General features: G+C 40.3%; 1 protein-coding gene across 1 annotated transcript in view; it reads left to right on the forward strand.

Annotated features, from left to right (window-relative positions):
• Positions 1-707: 707 nt before the first annotated feature.
• The window catches only part of LOC149257141 (TOM1-like protein 3), a 154268-nt gene continuing 139235 nt past the window's right edge, over positions 708-15740 (forward strand). The window contains exon 1 of the mRNA XM_089413653.1: positions 708-1194. Coding sequence (XP_089269779.1) covers positions 1094-1194 — 101 coding nt within the window. The 5' untranslated portion in view covers positions 708-1093. The remainder of the gene's footprint in view (positions 1195-15740) is intronic.

A 15740-nucleotide genomic window follows, 5' to 3' on the forward strand; every position in this document is an offset into this window, starting at 1 on the left:
TATTGTACAATAATATTGTCACAAAAATGGTGTGAGACTTAATCAAACTTTAAAACAATATAACTCTAACTCCTTGTCTTTGTATATAATTTGAACTTAAAATTTAATAAAATTTAAATTCAATACCAACCAATTAATTTACACACCACAAATTTAGGGTAAAAAATGGTATTTAATCCACCTATCCCCAAAACCCAAACTTATATAAATATGCCTCGCATTAAACCATATTAAAACCCTTCCTTTTACTACTAAGGGGACACCTCTTTTTAACGCAATTCTCACATCTTGGTTTCATGGAAAGTTAGCATAGAGACATGTGAGAAAATTAAAAACGCAATGCTCTTTCTGGCTGAGGGGCAGCTGACTCGAGCTACTCAACTATTTTGTTGTGATGTACCTTGTAAAGTGGGTGCCCCTTTTCCTTAGAGATTTTGGAGTTGGTATATGACGACAGTACCATTGGAGATGGTACAAATTTGGACCTTAAAATTCTCTCGGGAAATGCCCGGTCTGGTCTACGCTTGTCATCTATTAGTTTTTTATTAATACTGCATAATACGCAATATTAGTTTTTTTTTTATTAACACTGCATATACACAACATTGGGTGGCGATACGTGGAAGGAAAGCATTGGCTCTTTCCCAAATGCTTTAGTCTTACTTCACTTTTTTATTTTTTTATTTTAGTTTTAATGATTTCTTATTGCAATTTTTAATGCGAGTCCAAACGCGCGGTGAGCTATCGGGGAATGCCGATTCTCTGACGAGAATTAACGAAGAATTGGGCCGTCCAGGGAGGAGATCTCTCAGGGTTTGGCCTTCATGCCGATGGATTTCGACTCAGCAAGATCCAAATTTATCTTCACGAAGGTTGCTTCAGAGTTTGCACGCTTTTAATATCGAGATTCCGCGTTAAAATTGGCGATTTTTTTGCCGACCAAGGAAAGATTCTTCGCAAACCCCAGGGTTTCGATCCGAAGAGGTCTTTTCAATTATTTGGGCTTCAAACAGGTTTCTTCAATTCCACCGGAGCGTGTTTGTTTAAGGCAGGATTGATCCCGTCTGTTATCTGTGCAAATAGTAGAAGAAATATGGCAAGCTCTCTTGTGGAGAGGGCCACGAGCGATATGTTGATTGGCCCGGACTGGGCGATGAACATTGAGATCTGTGATATCGTTAATAGCGATCCAGGGTACGCTGCTTATCTTTGTCTCTTCAGCTCAATAATTCAATTCAAATCTGAATTTTACTCTCTCAGAATGTGTAATGCATCAATAAAGCTGACCCTCACCACGCCGGTTCCTCTTTTCTAATTTAAAATTTTGAAATCTGTGCTTTAATCATTTATGCGTTCTGTTAACATATGCACGCAATATCGTTTCCGCTTGATCTTATGGATGTTCTGAATTGAAGTCGCTTTGATCTTACGCTTAACTGTTCGCAATTGCCCATTTAGTGGGTTTGAGTTCCCAATCCACTCTGGCCTTTTACTTCAAGGTACAGCTTTGTCCTCGCGTCATATTGGGATTTCACCATAGCTGAAAGTTGGGTATATATTACCTTGGGGTATTCTCTACCGTTCTTTTTCTTTTTGTGGACGCAGTTCATTTCTCACATTAGTTATTCCGTATCGTTTCCTTTCATTAATTTTTTCCATCGAACACTTCGTGGTGCACTTGCTTTTGTGGATGATACCCCGTGTAAATCCGTTGGTACTGATTAAGGCGCTGGATCTGGCATGTAACAGAGGCAGCCAGCCTGAGATTGGTTTCAAAACCTCCAAACTCAACTACTAAAGCTAGCCCACCTGGCTATTCATTCTCTTCATCATGTCTACACATTTCTTGGATTTGTCTTTCTTCCTTAATTGACTACCTATTTAGTATTGTCTGAATAATCTTAATTGTTCATGTTCACCAAATCTAGGTTATGAGCTGATTTTTCATGGAAGAAGCGGGTAGGGAAATTGTTAAGGAACCATATTTTTGTTGAAGTGTAGAAACATTGGAGAATATCTATAATTCTCAAAACGCAACTATAAATATTGAGCAAAAATTATGTATTTTTTTTTTTCAATGAGAATATTTTCCGTTAAAAATTCACAAATTCGAAGTAAAATATTTTCATTGTCTATAAGGCTGAGGGAATATTTATTTCGAATTGGTGAATCTTTTTAGACATATTTCGGTTTATAGCCCTATGTCATATCCCTTTTACGTTTAATTGTTATTCCCCCCACAATAAAAGCAAGCCTAGTTTATAAATAATTGTCGAAAAGATTGATCTTTAACTTGACAAATAACCGACAAGGTTGTCTTTCTCTTGTTTTTTTCTATTGCCCTGCTTAACTTACGGAAGATAATTTTTTTTAAGCCATGCTCATTGTTAGTTATTTGTAGGAAGGGCTTCCAAATTTCTTTTAAAGCAATCTTACCTTCCACCTTTTGTGTCTATCTTAGAAAGTGCATCCTTGTCTTTTTTTGTGAAATTCACCATTATATTACTTCAAAAAAGGAGTACAATCGGAATTCCTTGGTGATCGGTGCTGCCCCGCAAGGATACCAACCCACAAACACCAATCTAGAGTCTTTAAATTACATATACTGCATTTTATTAGAGTGTCTTTCAGGACCAGAGACACAATTGAGCCTAGTTTTTGCAAAATTACATAATTGCCATGATAATAACTTTCGAACACAGTACTAGCATCAACTGAGAAAGACATTTCAAAACAAGTTGACAAAGAGATAATTGAGAAAGCCGATCAGCTCGCGAGAGGATGGAAGACTGTTCATTGTCCATAGGTGACGACTGATTGAGCGAGGGTTGTCTGTCAGCAGAGAGATGTCGCTACAAACATTGCGAGGACTCTACAACACGACTAAGAGCTTTTCTTTGACATTGTCATGACCCCACGACCCCAACCATGCTTTGACACTGCTATGACCCCACGACCCCAACCATGCTTTGACACTGTTACGACCCCACGACCCCAACCATGCTTTGACATTGGTACGACCCCACAACCCCAATAATGCCCCAAGACATGCTTTGACCCCAACAATGTGGCTACTGATGGCCATGTTGCAACCACGAGCCCTTTTGCAAACTCCGATTATGAGCCACATTATGAACCTGGGCTTCAAACGGTGAGCCTTCCCATTTGGTTAATTCGCAACCCCATGACATGGTTACAAGAATTCGCCCCAGAGCAACCAACGTAACGAGGAAGGTGATGAGCCAGAAGAGGGTGACTCCTTGGTTCCAAACCAAGTTTAATGGGCGCAGAGTGCACAAGAACAACTGTGGTGCCAGGCTTGAGTGCCTAGAGGATGGCTAGAGAATTTTGATTGAGACTTAACGAATTTGTCCAAATGTGAGTACTCCCGCCATTAGCTAGAGACACTGGACATGGAAATATAGTCTTAGCGCATGATCTGTCTCCCATGGAGACCAAAGGAAGTCTACTGACCTCAGAGTACCCCATGACCAGTGGACAACGAGTGCAATTCTTCAGACAGAAGAGAAAAGCAATATCCCCAATATTGGCGTCGAGTCAGATTGCTAGAGAACAACAACTATTATTGGCATGGTTGCAAATGCCCACCATTTCCTTAACAAACAGAATTTCCTCGTTGAGCTCCATGCGGATAGTGCCTTATAAAGCCTTCCCACACGCATCAACATTAAACCACCATGAATTGATCTGAGATGGGCTGATCAAATAATGATAGCCTCCCATGATGAATCAGATATTGATGTGCTTGTTGACTAGAGTGAAGAGAGCCTGCTGCATGTTGTATGCCGGGGCTGGGGATGATGCATGTCGATCTAGTTGGAGCCTTATATCGCCTGAAGCGGTCTTTTCATTGAGCTTATCCGTCATTTGCACCCTTTGTGGGGGGAAAGGGCATCCTTGTCATTCTATTCTGATCTTGACAAAGACTAACAAAGTGGAGAGGCCTTTCATTTGCATATTAACATTCAGAATGTTGAGAAATCAATGCTAGTAGAGTTAGGGTTAGATTTTTGTTTCTTGATAATTACTTGTGAATTGTATTGGCTTCTTTTATATCTTTGTTATATTATCTTTCATCAAGCAATTACCAAATTATATGTGTATGAAGAGCATAAGAACAAGAGACACAAGATGTAGGCGCTCTGCCAGGGCAAAATCCCTATCTAGGGGAAAACCCAGTCAAACTTCTTCCTTAGTTCATATGAGATAATCCAAGACTCTTCAACCTAGACACAAATCTCCTCCAACCACCAAGTCAGCCTCTGCTTCCAGCAACTTCGACCTAGATCTTTGACCTTGCAGCAACAACACCTAGACCCAGCAAATCCAGAATTTCGACTTTCCAACAGCAGAATCTTCGACCCAACACTTTCACTTCGACCCTCCCAGCAGTAGAACTTCGATCCAACAACTAGTCTAGTAACTTCGCATAAGAGAGATAAAGAGATAGCCCAAACAAAACCTTCGACTTATATTTCTTCCTTCTTCACCTTTACCTTCGCACTTTTCTGCACTTCCTTGATGTAGATCGAACTTCTTGAGTTGATGTCTCCAAATGAATTCAAATTGCTTGTATATTTAGGCTTTAGGTGAGGTCAAATTACCCAGTTTGAGGTTGACTTGATCTCCTCGAGGCCGACTTGATGTGGAGCTAACAAATACCTTATTTGACTCAATAATAAACCTTTTTACATGATTCAAAAGGCCAAGAAGTGTCTCTTTAAATGGACAATGACTCTAATGACTTGGAATAAATCCTAGAAGTCCTCAATGGGGTCTTTGACCTAAAACATGATGACCCAATCATGAAACCAATGCTTTAATAAGTCATAATAATAATTTATTTTTCATTCTTTGACTCAAATATAAATATGAAGACCGAACATAGTTACATTCTTCAACACAAAATTGATGCTGAATCATTAGAGGGTTTTGCGCTCGATTAATTTTATGACAATGTCATTTCTAGTCTACTTTTCATCTGAATATAGGTATCATAGGACAATCCCTGATATGTCTTATCAACTTTGGTAGTTGGATGTGCTGCAAAGCTTTTCCTATGTTGGAATTGAATGCCATAATTGCATTTGTTGGAGTAGCAACATGCAACCTTTTTTCATGACCAAAAGGTTAATTGCTCCTTGCAATTGTTTTCTTGAGGTTCTCTAATAGTTGGCTTTTGTTTCATATTTTTATCTCCTTAATATGCATTTGCCATTTACGTATTTCTTTTCTCTTTGCCTTTCTCTCAATGCTCTTAACTTTTAAGTGTATGGAGTCCAACTAAAAGATAATTTTATGGTCTCTATTTTTAATTTCCTTAAATTTCTTTTCATGAAATACATATATTGGGGAAATCCACTAGATAATTTCCCTCATTCAAAGGATGGTACCTAGGGTAAACTGGATTTTGCAGAATCTTGAGGTGTTGTCAACACATGGATTAAAGCTATCACAACAATATACTCATAAAGAGATCTACATCTTACTTGCAAGAATTGAATTTGGGTGTGGAGGATAACAATCATTTGTCTCAAATACTCGAGCTAGTCCCAATTGACTATTTTTCATTTCTTTTGATTGGGTATGCTTTGTGTTGAAAATAGTAGCGAGTAAGGTCTTCTTTGGCTTGTGCCTTTGTCAAAGAGACCACAAGCAGTCCTTCTTTAGCATGCACAAGTTCCTATAAGTTATGACGAGTTCCTAAATGTTAAAACGAGTTCATGAAGCGGTTTGACTCATGCGGATAGTTGGAGGCTCAATTGTTTGTCTCCTAGTGCAAGTTAGAGTTGGAAAAGGACAAGTGACAAAGTCTCAAAGGTTATTTGTGGCTAGGACGAGTGTCAAGAGTTAGACTCAGTTAACTAGTCAATAACAAGTCGAAGTTCCAAAAATAAATTTTCTAGATTTAGATGGGTTGAATTGCTTCTAAGGAGGACGAAGGCACACCATTGATCATTCTTGTATCCACGAGATTGTGTGTGAGAGGCTTGCTAGGAGAGCATGTAAGGAGAAGCCTATACGCAACAAGAGAAGGAGAAATTTTTTGCTTGTAGGTGTGTGCTAGGATTTAGGAGGATCCTAAATAATAGGAGCCCAAATTTGCACTAGGAAATAAGAGACTTCTTGTGCTAGAAGATAGGGGCAGAGAAACAATGCAAGCAAGAGGAGCTGGATCAGGATTGTGTGCAGGGTGTTCAAGATTAGTTTAAGCAGAGAAAACATGTGTTTTCTAGTAAAACTATATTGCCTTGTAAGAGATCAATTGCTCAAATTCTCTCAATAAAATCTACAACTAGTAGAGGGTTTTCCCAGTTGGGTTTCCGTAGAAAAATATCTTGTGTTTTTGCTATCATGTGACTGTGTTTTATTTATGTTCTATTCTGCTGCAACTTGGTAGAGAAATTCTATGTCTTGGTGCAACAATTAGTTTCAAATTTGTTCACTGCAATAGTTGCAGAATTTCAAGGAAATTCTACATGGTATCAGAGCAAGGAGCAGAATAAATACTAGCACAAGTTGAGGACGTCTGATGTGAGGAGCAGTGGCCTATAGGAGATCTTCCAACAAGAGAAGGACAAGCTTGAGGTTATCTTTTCATGCTTGGAACATGCCGAGATTAGGCAGGGTGTTGGCCGAGTGGATAAGGAGGATTTTTGGGCAATTTTTTTCACGTTTAGAAGGGTATATTCTCTGTTAAAAGCGGCTGCCATCTTCTATGCACAACAGGTAGGCCGAGTCTCTGTCTTAGAGGGCTGAAAGGCATAGAAGGCAGTAGAAGAAGAGGCAAGATACCTTGCAGAGTTGCATAGGAGTGAAGGACTTGTAGGAGAGGATCAACGCAGTATTTGTGGAGGTTTAGAGGCTGAGTTGGAGGACTGGTGCATTGTGTTCAGGTGCCCTAATCATGGGTCGAGGAATCTCAAAGGAACAACCCAGAACCGTGACCTAAGAAGGGAAAAAGAAGTCTGCTAAAGAGGTATTTTTTTGTTGTCCTTCCGAGTTGAGATTGCTAGGTTGGTGTATATTTGGTGGCAGGAAGTTCTACAATATAGGAGTGCTGTTAGAAGTTGCCTTATTGAGCCCTAAGTTTAGACTATTGTGAAGGACTACAAGGCTGTTAGTGGGTAGGTGTTGGAGAGCTCTCTGGGGAAGTAGGATGGCATACCAAGGATTGAGAGTAGATCATTGTTTAGAGGGAGCATTGAACTTCGTTCCATGGAAAGGGAGGATCATGGTAGTTTTGGAGGATAATGGGGTGGGAGAATTTGTGAAGCAGGCTATACCACCACCACAAGATCCCCAATAGTTGACCCAACATACTAAGAATGATATCAAGGCAAGGAGGATTATTCTAGAAGGGGTCAAAGATCATATAGTTCCTCATATCCATGAGAAGAAGGCAACTTTTGAGATGTTAAAAACTATTTCAGATTTGTATTAGAGTACCAGTGATACCAGGATGCTTGCTCTTAAGGAGAAGCTAAGGAGTATCCAGATGAACAAGGATGAGCCCATCGTTACGTATTTGTCAAAATTCACTTTGATACAAGATGAGCTAGGAGGTGTGGGTGTCATTGTACCCGAGCATGACCTTTTGAGTTTTTCTCTTCTAGGACTTCACAAGTCTTGGTATGGGTTGTAAGATGCTGTCAGTAGCAGAGAAAAAATTCCTCGTTGGGAAAGATTATGGTTTCATTGCGTTCAAGAGGAGATCCAGATTGGGACCAAAGATGGTAGATCGATGAAGATAAAGGACGAGGCTAACTTTGCCCTGGTAGGCAAGAGTAGAAAGGCTAAGGGAAAGGATGACCAAGAAGTGGCTGAGTCTAGTCAAAAGGGCAAGAAGGATCTAAGCAAGATCAAGTGCTTTCATTGCCATGAGTTTGGACACTATGCCACTAAGTGTTCTAAGCGGAAGGAGTCTAGTAAGGATCATGTAGCTGCATCAACGAAGGTAGATGCATTCTATGCCTAGTTCGAGAAAGATTTTTCATTGATTGCTTGCATGGAAAGCTCAACATACAACAACGTATGGTATATTGATTTAGGAGCATCCTTCTACATGACCGGGAACAAGAAGAATTTCAGCCACTTGAAGGAGAAGGACATGCAGTTTTAGATTGAGCTAGGAGATGATGGCATGTATGCAGTTAGTGGAGTTGACACTGTCAGTTTCAGAGGGAGTCAGGTAATCCTCTTCATCTCAAAGATGTCATTTATGTTCTAGGATTAAAGTAGAATCTTGTTTCAGTAGCTACCCTTGAGGACAAGGGTTATGATGTCATCTTCAACAAAGGTAAGGCTTACCTCCAACACTTAGCTTTTGGATGTAAGAAGCAGATAGGTGTAAGAAAGAAGAATCTCTACAAGTTCCACGTAGAGACAACTGTAGCCTTAAGCAGCAAGGTAGGGAGAGCTCAGAGTAGAGAAGTGATGGTTGAGGAGAGCAGAACTCAGAGGTAGTCCTTAGGGCAAGAGCAGATTAAAGTACCTGAGAAGAAGCTACTCAACATGGAGCCTCAACCGATTTTTTAGTTTGAGTCTAAGCTAATTAGCAGTTGGGTTGACTAGCAAGACGATGAGGAGCGTAGCCTAGGGTGAGTGGAGGCAGCGACTTAGTCAGTGACTCTTAGTAAAGGGAGAGTTCAATCCAAGTGGGAAGAGGATTTGTTTAAGGGAGATCGAGAGAGAGTTGGATCTTCTAGTATTGCCTTCAAATAAAGGAAACAACCATAGAGGTACATAGGGTACATGGCACTTATGACTGAAGTGATAGGCTTGTAGAGCATGGTGGGAAAAAAGAAGTCTTTAGATCAGGTTTTGCAGAAGAAAGCAGGAAAGTCTTCTAGTTTAGAGGGAGCAAGCAGCAACGAAGAATGTGGTAGTATTGGAGAAATATCTAGGTGGACGAGGTTCTTCCAGAAGCACCTTCCTCACTAAGAGGGAGTGTTGAAAATAGTAGCGAGTAAAGTCTTCTTTGACTTGTGCCTTAGTAAAAAAGGCCACAAACAATCCTTCTTTAGCATGCTGAAGTTCCTAAAAGTTATGATAAGTTCATGAAGTAGTTTCACTCATGCAAATAGTTGGAGGCTCAATTGTTTCTCTCCTAGTGTGAGTTAGAGTTGAAAAGGACAAGTGACAAAGTCTCAAAGGTTATTTGTGGCTAGGACGAGTTGCAAGAGTCAGTTAGATTCAATTAACTAGTCAATCACAAGTCGGAGTTCCAAAAATAAATTTGCCAAATTTGGATGGGTCGAATTGCTTATAAGGAGGACGAAGGCACATCATTGATCATTCTTGTATGCACGAGATTGTGTGTGTGAGAGGCTTTCTAGGAGATCATGCAAGGAGAAGCCTATATGCAACAAGAGAAGGGGATGATTTTTGTTTGCAGATGTGCACTAGGATTTAGGAGGATCCTAAATAATAGGAGCCCAAATCTGCGTTAGGAAATATAGGAGACTTCCTATGCGAGAAGATATGGGCAGAGAAACAGCGCAATCAAGAGGAGATGGATTAGGATTGTATGTAGGGTGTTCAAGCTTAGTTTAAGCAGGGATAAATTTTTTCTTTTTCTTCTTTTTTCTTTTACATGAAATACATATTGATACAAGTACAATTATGAAGATTGAACCTAACTACATTTTCAATAGTAAGAACTTCATCAAAGACAACATCTCCACATTCTATCACCTTCCAAGTGAAAGGATTGTACAATATGCTTTGGAAATTTCATGGAAGGCCATTAGATGTAGCGGTGATGTTTTGGTTCCAATTTTTTTTGCTTTTCTCTATGAATGGGCCCATGCACTTGATACAAAGATTCTAAAATATGAAATTGAAGGATTGTTTCCATACCATTTCTCATAGGGAGTCATACCTTGAACAACACGAGTAGGTGTCCAGTTGTTCCTATGGGATGGACTCACAAGTGCACCGCCTTAGAACTTGAACTTTATTTGTTTAGAGTGAAGCATCCAATGAGCCATCTCCATGATAGCTCTATTCTTTTGGTATGCTACCTTATTTTCTTGTGCAGTAATCCTTTGCCAAGAGATACCATGAAATTTGAGAAATATATGGAAATCGTTGTTGATATACTCTCCTTCATGAGTAGTCTTGAAGCACTCAAATCTTTTTCTTGCTTCAGTTTTCATCTAATGATTTAAATTTTTTGAATTTCCCAAAAGCTTCATCTTTTGAGTAAATGGAATATATCCAAAGAAAGCAGGAGAAACCTTCATTGAGAATGAGCAAGTACTTAGATCCCATAATAGGAGTGGTCATAGGCCCACAATTATTGCACCAACTCAATAGCTTGAGAGGCTCACTTCACTAAATCTTTGAGAAGGGCCTCTGAATGGTTCCCCATTGTACATCCTTCATATATACCACTAGCTAGTTCAATTTGTGGAAGATCTTTTAACCAATGTTAGAACTGGATTGGTCATCGAACTGGTAGACCCCCCGGACCGAGAACCAGAGCAAAAAACTGGCCAATGAAATATTCAAATTTTAAAGAAAAACATACACACGCATGCACACGCACGCGCGCGCGCACACACACACATATATCATGTGCATCCATATGAATACAAACCATTCATACACAAATAAGCAAAAATTGTCATTTATATGGCATGTAAGGATGCACATAACCAAAATAACACTGAGTGCAATCTATCTCTGAACCAAAAATACATCAAGAAATAGGTCCTATATGGCCTCTAACATCTATGCTACAACAACTACCTACATATCATCACAATCTTTGCCTATATTAGGATCTTCGTCATTAATATCACCCTCTAAGAATTAAAATAAGATAGAAAATGCTTAGCATGTCAATTCAAGATTTTGTTTGAGTGATGGGTACATTTTTAGTAGGATCATGATAGAGGAGTTTGACAACCAATGTCACTAACATCAAGGTACATAGAGGGCTTGGTGGTCTTGATTAAACACTATTTCCATACCCTTGTACATGACAATCCAATGGAAATGTTGTAACCCCTCCAATTTTGAAATCATGAAAATGTTGAGTCTGCTGGATTTTGCGTGGGATCTAAAATTCTACTTTCTCTATATGAAATCCAATGAATTTGGAACCACTCAAACATCCTGAGTCATTTTATGGTAATGTTAAAAATTTAAGTAAAAGGATGGGAATGAAAGATAAAGGAATATGTCACCTTTTGTTTTAAGAATTTAACATTACCATGAATTTCATGGCAATAGTAGTGCCATGGGCTTGAACTTGAGGCACCTACTGCGAGCCAATAGCCAGCTAAGAGAAAAAAATTAAAAAAGTAAAGAAAAAAGCAAAACAGGCTCCGCTTGTTGCGTTGTACGTGGCTTTACCGAACCAACTAGTTCAGTGAAAATGGTTCAAGAGGCCAGGTGGAACCAATTTTTCCCTCCAGCTAGTCAAAGTTCTGATAACACTACGTTTAACCATATGTAGATGAGTCATATGTCGCAACGACCCAAAGTTTGTATGCACTAAATGTTGACGCATAACATTATGGTGTCTTAGTATTGCTCAACTTAGCAATAGATCCTATTTGTACTGAGGAAGGAGGAGGCTTCCCTAGCATGTACATAGGATCTGATTCATGACAATAACTTGAGGAAACCACTTTAAGACCATCATCTATGTCATTTATAACCCATTGATATGGCCAAAATTCCACCTTCTTGTTGGTATGAGTGAAGATTGGGCTCAACTTCTAGAACATGAAGGACCTATCCAGACTTAGTGGTGTTAATGATGGCATCCCCACATATTGAAACTAGTAGGATTGAATTATCACTAATGATCACTTCCTATTCACTTTGCTGCCATCAATAATTGGAGAGGAAGTTTTGATGCTTGGTCATATCTCTAGTAGCTCTAGACTTGGTGATCTATTCCTATGAAGTGGAGGACCAAAATGTAGAGGTGGAGGACCAAAATGTAGAGTGCACTATTAGATGTGCAATGTAAGATGAGTCCATTAGGTTCAACTTGCCTTTATAGAATCAAGAAAAGAAGGTTATTGACCTTTTCCAAAAATGTGCAACAAAAGAGAAGAGTGTGTTCACTATAAAAGAGAGTTTTAAACCCTAGGAAGGTATTGTTACCATAGAATCTAGCAGGGGTCCTAGGAGGGGTTTTGAAGGGACTACTACTAGACCCGAGTGGCAACAATGGGACAAGGACCCACTGTCACCTCAGTCGATATCCCCTACTCTTTATGGACTTTCATCGATGGGAGGAGTCTCTGTTTAAAGGAAATCACTAGAAGGGATAAGTCAATGATGAGGAGCAATGTGATTTCTAAAGCCCATTCAAGGGAGAGACTCAGTTAATAGCTTGCTTGCTTTGTAGGGCAAGGTAAGGGGCTTTCCAAGGAAGGCTTAAAAGGAGGACTAGATCTAGGGGATGTAGACATTCTCTTGTGAAGAATGCCCTAAACCTAAGACTCTAAAGAACGAGATTCCTCAATGGCCTTGTGAGATGAAGAATAATGAAAATGTGGGACCACAAAGGAGCCTTGGGAAGATCCAAGCTTGAGCTAGGGTTTGAAAAATCCTTAAGAGAGTGTCTAGGTTAAGCGAAGATAGGTGAAGGTCACAGGAATAACTATGTTGCACAAGTTTCCGGTACGTGGGAACAAGTATCAGGTACGACTAGAAGCTTGCCCAAATTTACAGGAAACGTAAAGTTGGGAACGACAATAATATAAGATATTAAAAATTAAAATTTAATATATGTTTTTTTTAAATAGTGTAAAGATTAAATGTACATACCAAATTGAATTTTTAAATGATTCATCATTCAAGAGACAACCATAAAAAGTTAAAACCAAAACTAAAAGCCACCCAAATCATATTGATGTTCATACTAGAAAAAACTTAAAAAGGCAAAAGCCTAAAGTAGTACATAATTCAAAATGCCCAATAGCCAAAATATAGCAACAAAAATACAAAGCTTATGATCATATAGTACGATCTTCAGCATCAAGGAGATCCATATAAGCTTGAGCCTCACTAGGTACTGGATCAACGTCATCATCATCAGATGCAACAATGTCATCTAAAGGTATGCCAACCAATCCTGCATTTGGTAAAGGATTGTCATCATCATCGTCAATTTGGGCAGCATCTTCAACATTCACATTCCATCGTGCAGCAGGTCCTTCTAAATATTCAGGTAGCTTCCTTGAACAAAACTGAAGACTACTATGCACATAAACAAATTTCTCTGCTTCCCGGATGCGGGTGCAATTGCAACGTGGTAATGGCATGTGCCATCACGTGGGCAAGTGGCCGGCCCGCGGTGTCCAAGGGTACCACGTTAAGCAGTTTATTAATATGCATAAGCTCGGACAGAGGAAGGCATTAATGCCTGTCATCTCGGCTCGAGGGAGGGGAATGGAGATCGATGCAATGGAATGTTTTAAGGAAGGAATATGCAGTGTTCAGGGGAATATGGGTAAGCATTGCGCAGGTGCCTTGCTTCGCTCAGAAGGCCATGAGCATAAGAATGTGAGAGGCGTCACGCTGGTTTTTAAGCCTGGAGAAAACGCACCCTGCAACGGTGCTGAGACTGTGTTGGTTTTCATTGTGGGAGGAGCTCGGAGTGCTTGGGTAAGGCCGCATTCAGCAATGCCGAGGGAGAGGCCGCGGATGGGCAGCCGAAGAGGGGGAACCAGAGGTAGGGCCCTCTCGCAGCAGCAAAATTTCAATTCGCCCTCCTCCTCCATCGAAGTAACATCAATGCCGCGGAGATACCAAGGCAGCAATGAGGAGGACTGGGGTTTTGATGGCAGAAATCCAAGTTCAGAGGAGGGTCAGCGGGAGCTCCCTATGCTCAGGTATCGACTCCCTTGCCCTCAAGCTAATTCCACTCTGATAGTTTCAATTTCGGTTGAGCCGGGCATCTCTCAGAACATAGGGGCAGAGCCTCTCCCAGAATGGCCTTGCTCCAGCAGAGAGGAATCTCCGGTCGCTTGCCTTCCGGTTGGAGTAGGCACCCGTGGGTTGGCCCCGGGACGTGAGCTCGGTCCTGAACTTGTGCGCCCAGCCTCTAATTGTGAACATGATGCCGGCCCTTCAACGCTGGCTGGTCCAAGCAAGCCAACACCAGAAGGGAGCCCGGACGCGGTCATCCAGCTCTCCGACTCTGAAGATACGCTCCGTTTCGGCTGCCGGATTGAAGAAGCGCCCCAGACCACCAATGACGAATAACCTCGCCCCGGTAACCTCTGCTGTTTTTCTTGGGTTCTCAATGTATGACTCTGCCAAGCGTTATCCACATCTTTGTCACTGTGTTGGCTTTAATTGTTCAAGTGTCGAATGTAATTGTTCAAGTGTCGGCTGTAATAGTCCAGGTGTCTGTCGGTCTTTGTATGGGTCAGTCCATGGGCCTGGTGTCTGTACTGTTACTATGTGTTCTGTTAATATGTCTTCAGTGGTCAAGCAACAAATTCCAATTTTGAATCTGCTCAATTTTGGAAATGAAAGCAGGGCAAGGAAAGGGCTGATAGGCAAAACTTCAAAGCCTTGCCCATTGTAATCTTTATGTATCACTGTTTTGTATAATAATAGATTTAGTCTTATTCAGAAAAAAAAAAAAAACAAATTTCTCTGCTCTCTTAGAGGTAAGTCTATTCCTCTTAACAGAGTGTATGAAACTATAAGTGGACCAATTCCTTTCAACAGCTGAGGAACTAGCAACCTGTCAGTAGCTGAGGAACTAGCAACCTGAGATAGCAAATGTGAAGCAAGATTTCAGAGCTCTAGAACCTGGCCCCATACATTCTCCACCATCCAAGGGGCTTCTTCTGAGCATAATGCTTGATGTCCCTCTTTGCATCTTGGTTGAACGCAGGAGGGCTTAATGTACCAAAATCAATAAATTGCTCCCGTATCACACTTGCTTCATCAACAGTATACAACTTAGTTATAGCATCAAGAAACCATTATTTTACCTCTTCGTCATCAATAGGAAGAATTCTATTTGGTCTTTCCATTTACCACTTTGGATTAAGGGCATATGCAACCATGTGAAGGGAGGTGTTGAGTTTAAGCCATCTTTTTCTCTTTCAGCTTGTGTATTTCATGGAAGAACTCTAAAGAAGGGTTTCTTTGGCGAATGATGTGCTTTACCTTGCCCACCATGGTATCAATACATTCATATATTTCTCCAAGGGCAGGAGAATCTGAATCAGCATGCCTGATCAACTTCACAATTGGCACTATGAAAGAGACAACATATCTACAATTAGCCCACCAATCCTCATTAAGAAGCATTTCTCTTATCTTCTTTGCTTGAGGTGACTTAGACTCGGTCCATGCATTCCACTCTGAAGAAACAATAGTGGCTTGTAAAGATGCATAGACCTCAACCATGCGCTCAAGCAAAATAAAGTATGTGGCATATCTTGTTTTTGCAGGTTCTAAAAAATGCTTCTTTGAATACATCCTGTAAATTGCCAAGGAAACATGGTGGTTGCAGATGAACATTTGTGCCTCCCTCGCATCTGAAATGATTTTTGCAATCCACTGTATTTTACCAATGTCTTTTAAGAGATTGTTAAGGGCATGTACACAACAAGGAGTCCAAAAGATATGCCTATATCAACTTTGGATCATCAATCTCACTGCTCTACAAACATGTGCTGCATCTGTGATGACATGTACCACATTTGAAAGACCAACCTCATCAATTG

This window comes from Pinus tabuliformis, chromosome 6 (genome assembly GCF_031772625.1).
Source record: "Pinus tabuliformis cultivar Carrire ecotype Pingquan chromosome 6, CPIR1, whole genome shotgun sequence".
In the NCBI taxonomy this organism is placed as follows: Eukaryota; Viridiplantae; Streptophyta; class Pinopsida; order Pinales; family Pinaceae; genus Pinus; species Pinus tabuliformis.